General features: G+C 54.0%; 1 protein-coding gene across 1 annotated transcript in view; it reads left to right on the top strand.

Moving 5' to 3' along the window:
* The first annotated feature begins 85 nt into the window (after window positions 1–85).
* The window catches only part of H6PD (hexose-6-phosphate dehydrogenase/glucose 1-dehydrogenase), a 9,165-nt gene continuing 3,820 nt past the window's right edge, over window positions 86–5,430 (top strand). Inside the window, exons 1-4 of the mRNA XM_057375988.1 lie at window positions 86–371; window positions 1,633–1,760; window positions 2,859–3,515; window positions 4,907–5,024. Coding sequence (XP_057231971.1) covers window positions 1,734–1,760; window positions 2,859–3,515; window positions 4,907–5,024 — 802 coding nt within the window. The 5' untranslated portion in view covers window positions 86–371; window positions 1,633–1,733. The remainder of the gene's footprint in view (window positions 372–1,632; window positions 1,761–2,858; window positions 3,516–4,906; window positions 5,025–5,430) is intronic.

Genomic DNA, 5,430 nt, shown 5'->3' with positions numbered 1-5,430 from the left:
CCCGCTGTCCCCAGCCCATCCCTGCTGTCCCCATCCCTGCCCCGCTGTCCCCAGCCCGGTTCCAGTGTCCCCAGCCCCTCCCGCTGTTCCCAGCCCGGTTCCAGTGTCCCCAGCCCGGTTCCAGTGTCCCAAGCCCGGTCCCTGCGGGTGCTCGGGGCTGTGACAGCCGCTGTCGCTGTGTGAGCTCATCCCTCGCGTTCCTTTCGCTGCCCACGCACGGGGTGATTTTCTCCCGGTTCTCCTGTGCTGCTTCTGCAGGGTTTTGGAAGCTGCTGCTGTCACGATGCTGGGGCCAGAGCACATGGAGTGAGGCTGAGTCAGAAACAGAAGGGCCAAACACGAACTGGTGTATCTCTCAGCCTGCTTTTGATGTGAGTCTCCTCATTAAAGCTCTGGCTTTTCCAGAAGCTGATGGTGAGGTTGTTCCTGCTCTCATGTTTGCATATGCAGAAGATCAGTGTGGTTTCCACAGTTCTCAAAGAATCTCAGAACCCTTTCCTTCATGTGTTACCTGTGCAGAGCCCCATAGGAGCCCCAGGCCATGCTCCATTTATCATAGAATTGTAGAATATCTTCAGTTGGAAGGGACCCACAAGGATCATCAGAGTCCAGCTCTTTTGGCTGTACATCTGTAAATTATTTTTCAGTGGGGATATAACAATRACAAAACATGTATTTTTCGTTTTTTCCATAAAGACCTGAAATGAGCTCCTGTCGAACAGGAGCTCCAGTGGCTGTTCAAGGGAATGCACAACCTGGCTGCTGGGCAAAGCTCTACATGTTTTATGTGGACCAGGCCCAGGAGTCTTTTCCTGAAGCCTGACTGAGTAACTTTGTTCTGGCATGCTGGGGGATCTGTGGATTATTATTTTTTTAATGTGAGCAGTGGTGATTCTCTGATATGAAAACAGCAAACAAACACTGCTGGGTTTACTGAGCTTTTCTTCACAGTGCAACTCAATATTTTGCAACAYTGGGGGGGTTGTGAAACCGGCTTTCCGTTGGTTTGGGAATACACGTGACTGCAGCTGAATCTGCCAGGAATTTCCTTGGCCATTTCTGTCCTTTCTGTGGGTCTGGAGAAGTGACCCAGACCCTCCCCATTCCACACAGGGTCCCTGTCCCTGGGCTGCAACCTCACAGGGGCTGCCAGGGTGCCACGGGCAGTGTGTCATTTGCCTCTGGTTCCTGGAACAAAGGTTGCTCAAGAAGTGCAAACACCACTTTATTGAACTGAGAAACTTTTTTATTTGTGTTATAACCCCACAGCAAGGGGAAGGGAAGCCAAATAATCATTTATACTGCAGGTAGAAGCTTAGAAGCCAGGCTTGTGACCCTTTGCAGCTGCCAAAGTGGGTTTGTGGAGCTTAAACAGCAGGGAGAGAAGGGAGGGAGGGGATGGCCAGGGCTGGAGAGAGAGGAGCTCAGCTCACAGAGTGCCCTGCACCTTGTAACTCTCTGGAGCAGGGATTGCCACACGTGCCCCTGTTCCTCCTGCTCACAAACAGCAGCCAAAGGCTCCAGCACCGCCTGTGGGGTTGGCCTGAGCGCTGGGGTGTGCTGGGAYGTTGCTGACTCGGGCACATTGGGTTTTTTCTCTGTTGTAATTGGGTGTTTCCTGTCATTTGCCAGGAAGGGAACAACCTCCTCATCTGCCCTGTGCACCCCAGAGACACTCGTCACAGGAGGAGGGAGGCCGTGCACAGGAAACATTTCCAGCTGCTTTTGCCACCATGGTCTGGAAAGCTCCTGTGCTACAGGTGAGTCTGCTGGAGAGAAACAGGATTTTTACAGATCAGTTCAAGCTGCAGGCAGGGAGAGGTACCCGCGTGTTCCTTGTAATTATTTATGAGTTATCCTCATTTATTTACCAGAGCTCAAAGTTTTTGGAGAAGTTAATAACCTTGCATGCTGTGAAGGCTCTGGTCTAACTAAACACTGTTTCAGAAAGGGAAATGAGGGGACTGAGCCAGTGTGAGAGCTGCTGAAGTGATACCTGGTGTCATGAGACAGCAAAACAGTTTAGTCACCCATGCAGCAGTGACTAAACATCTCTTCAGTGACTTTACCTCTCTTGAGATGCAGTCATGGCTGTGTTTCAAGGGTGTAGGAGGCAAACGTGCCATTTCTCTTAAAAACAACTTTATTTTGAATAAATAAGTGTGAGCAAAAAGGCTTTTGGGCCTGGCTGGAGTGGTTTGAATAGGCACTGAGCGGAGAAGGCCAGAACAGAACCTGCTCTGCAGTGGTGGAGGTGGCAGGAGGCAGAGCACAAACCCAGGTTGTTTTTGGAGACAGCAGTGTCCCAGCAGCTCATGAGAGCCCAGTTCAGTGGTGGTGCACGAGTCATTGGGTGACACAAGAAGAGCCTGGGACAGGGTCCTGTTTGTCCCTGAGCTGTTCTGGCAATATTGACATGAAGCCACGCCAGGACAGCGCAGCACTGTTTGAGCAAAGTCCCAAACAGGAGGTTGGGAACAGGATTCAGGGTGCAGCACGTGTGCTTAGGGGCAGGAAGGTGTGCTCAGGGGCAGGAAGGTGTGCTCCTTTGTAGCCAGCTCTGGGATTTGTATGAAAATGGGTTTTTCAGTGTAAGGCACTGACACCCCTCGTTAACTCAGCTCTGGGAACAGTGCTCGTGCTGACCAAAGACCTTCAGCACACACTGCCCTCCACTCCTGGTGTGCAGGAGGAGGCTGCAGACCTGTCCAGAGCCCAAATTGCTGCCTTGGTTCAGATCATGGAAGGGAGGAGAGGCTGTGAGGTGGAGAATCCATGCAGAAGAAAGCAGGTACCTTGTGCTGTGTTTTGCAGTGCCACAACATGGCTTGATTTTGGTTTTTATTCCCAACCTGCAGTGTTCCTGGCTCCATCTCTTCTCCCCCAAGATGCTGGGAAGGGTCCTGTGCACGGTGCTCTTCATGGGAGTCTTCCCATCGCCAGCTGAAGCATCTCAGGGCCACATCTCCGTGATCTTGCTGGGAGCCACGGGCGATTTGGCCAAGAAGTATTTGTGGCAGGGTCTRTTCCAGCTCTACATGGACCAAGTGAGCAGCGGCCACAGCTTCACATTCCACGGGGCTGCCCTGGCAGCGGTGGAGCCGGGCCAGAGGAGGATGTTTGACGTGCTCAAGAGGCTCTCCTGTCCCCCGGACGAGGCTCCCGACCGCTGCGCCGTGCTCAAGGACCAGTTCCTGAAGCTGAGCCAGTACCACCAGCTGAAGAGTGCYGAGAACTACACAGCTCTGAGCAGGGAGATCGAGAGCCTGCTGGCMCAGGAGGGGCTGCACGAGGCCGGCAGGATTTTCTACTTCTCGGTGCCGCCGTTYGCCTACACGGAGATCTCCCGGCACATCAACAGCAGCTGCCGGCCGCCCGCCGGCGCCTGGCTGCGCGTGGTGCTGGAGAAACCCTTCGGCCACGACCTGCCCTCGGCCCAGCAGCTGGCAACCCAGCTGGCCAGCTTCTTCAGGGAGCACGAGATGTACCGTGTGGACCACTACCTGGGCAAGCAGGTGAGCGGCACGGCCCCGCCAGGCTGGGGGGCTCAGGGAGTGACACTGCGGGGTCAGTGTACACTGAGAGAGCCTTGTTCTGCTCCCAAAGGCAGGCAGAGCCTCTCGCTGTGCTCCAGAGCTTCCTGCACTCCTGTTACTGTGTGCTGTGCTGCTGTCCCTGCTCCGGGAGAGCTGGGGGAAGGTGCAGAGCAGAGCGGGGGCTGCAGAGCTGCAGGATTGCCTCCTGTTGGAGTGAGTGAGCCTGGGCTGCAGAGCTGCAGGATTGCCTCCTGTTGGAGCAGGGCTGTGCTCTGTGTGCCTCAGTAGGGCTGCAGGAATGCAGAAATGCCTCTGTTGGAGCAGGGCTGCTCTCTGTGTTCCTCAGCAGAGCTGCAGGATTGTCTCCTGTTGGAGCAGGGCTGCTCTCTGTGTTCCTCAGCAGAGCTGCAGGATTGTTTCCTGTTGGAGCAGGGCTGCTCTCTGTGTTCCTTAGCAGAGCTGCAGAAATGCCTCTGTTGGAGCAGGGCTGTGCTCTGTGTGCCTGAGCAGAGCTGCAGGAGTGCAGGATTGCCTCTGTTGGAGCAGAGCTATGTTCCTCAGCAGAGCTGCAGAGCTCCTCTGCTCCCCTCCCCAAGGTCAGGGTTGGGTTTCGCTGAGGAAGCAGTGCCTCTCCTCTCACAGCTCTCCCATCTCGTTCCACACGGCCTCTCTGCTTAGCCATGGCTTCTGAAAGCGCCTCTTCATTTGATATGATAAGGAGCTGATGGGATGTCAGCTCTGGGGGATACTCAGGGGGAGGTTTCTTCATGCCCTGGGCTGCACTCTGGGCTGGAAGGATTGTGTGCTGCAGGTACAGCTGGGGATGTGGAGCTGCTCTGTCCCAGAGGGAGGGTGCTCAAGGACGTGCCATCCTTGTTCCACACMATTGTGATCCACGTTTGAGAGGGGCCTGTCCCAGCCATGGCACTCTGGCCAGGTTTTACTGAGGAGTTTGGTCTCCACTAAGAGGGGGCATTTCTTCGGTTTTGTTTTTTGGGGTTTATTTTATCTCCCCAAAAAAAGCAGATGGCTTTAGTGCTGTAAGCATCTGAACTGATGTCTTTCAGTGCTTTGGAACCTTACATGAGTCCCAGATGATCTGACTCAGCCCTTTGTCCTCTGACAGACATAAACTGAGTGCTCTGCAGTTTGTAGTTCAGCCTTTTCACACGAAACCTCAAAATGCCTCAGAAAGACCTTTAATGTCTTCTCTGGACAGTCACTGACCCCACTGTGCCTCACTGCAGGCTCTCCTGCTGCTTTTCCCTTCTCTGACCCRCTCTGCTCTGCTGCCTGCACAGGACACTGAGGCAGAGACCCTGTGGGAATCTGCTGAGGTTTTATTGGGTCTTTGATTTTCCCCTTCACAGGCTGTGGCCCATATYCTGCCTTTTCGGGATCAGAACCGCCACTTTCTGGATCCAATTTGGAACCGACATCACGTGGAAAGAGTGGAGGTTGTCCTGAAGGAGACTGTGGATGCTAAAGGTTGGTGAGGTGGACAGAGAATTGGCATTAATTACGGGGAGGTGGTCCTTGAGGTGGTGCTGGTGCAGAAATAAAAAAGGAACAGATGGATGGTGTGTTGGTTCCTGGAAATAGAGAGGGACTGTTTTACACTTCCTGTGCTGGAGACTGCCTCACTTCCAGGTGGTGCTGCTGCCTCTGAGGAAAAATTCCATTTGCAGTTTGTCTGGGAGCAGGGGCAGAACCTCCCATTTTCTGCTGCAGAGCTCTGGGGGCATTGCTGACCTTTCTGCCCTAATTCTTGGTAAACAGCCCTGGATTTGGAACTGATGCAGTCTGAGGCCACTTGAGTGCAGTGCAGCAGTAACGTGGTTGGTGTGACAACAGCGCTTTGGTGCTGCTGTCCTGTCACACTCACCCCAAGAGT

This window comes from Malurus melanocephalus, unplaced genomic scaffold (genome assembly GCF_030028575.1).
Source record: "Malurus melanocephalus ecotype Western Australia unplaced genomic scaffold, MMel_1.1 scaffold_266, whole genome shotgun sequence".
Taxonomy (NCBI): Eukaryota; Metazoa; Chordata; class Aves; order Passeriformes; family Maluridae; genus Malurus; species Malurus melanocephalus.
Note: the sequence above shows the minus strand (reverse complement) of the source record. Positions and strands in the feature narration are given on the sequence as shown.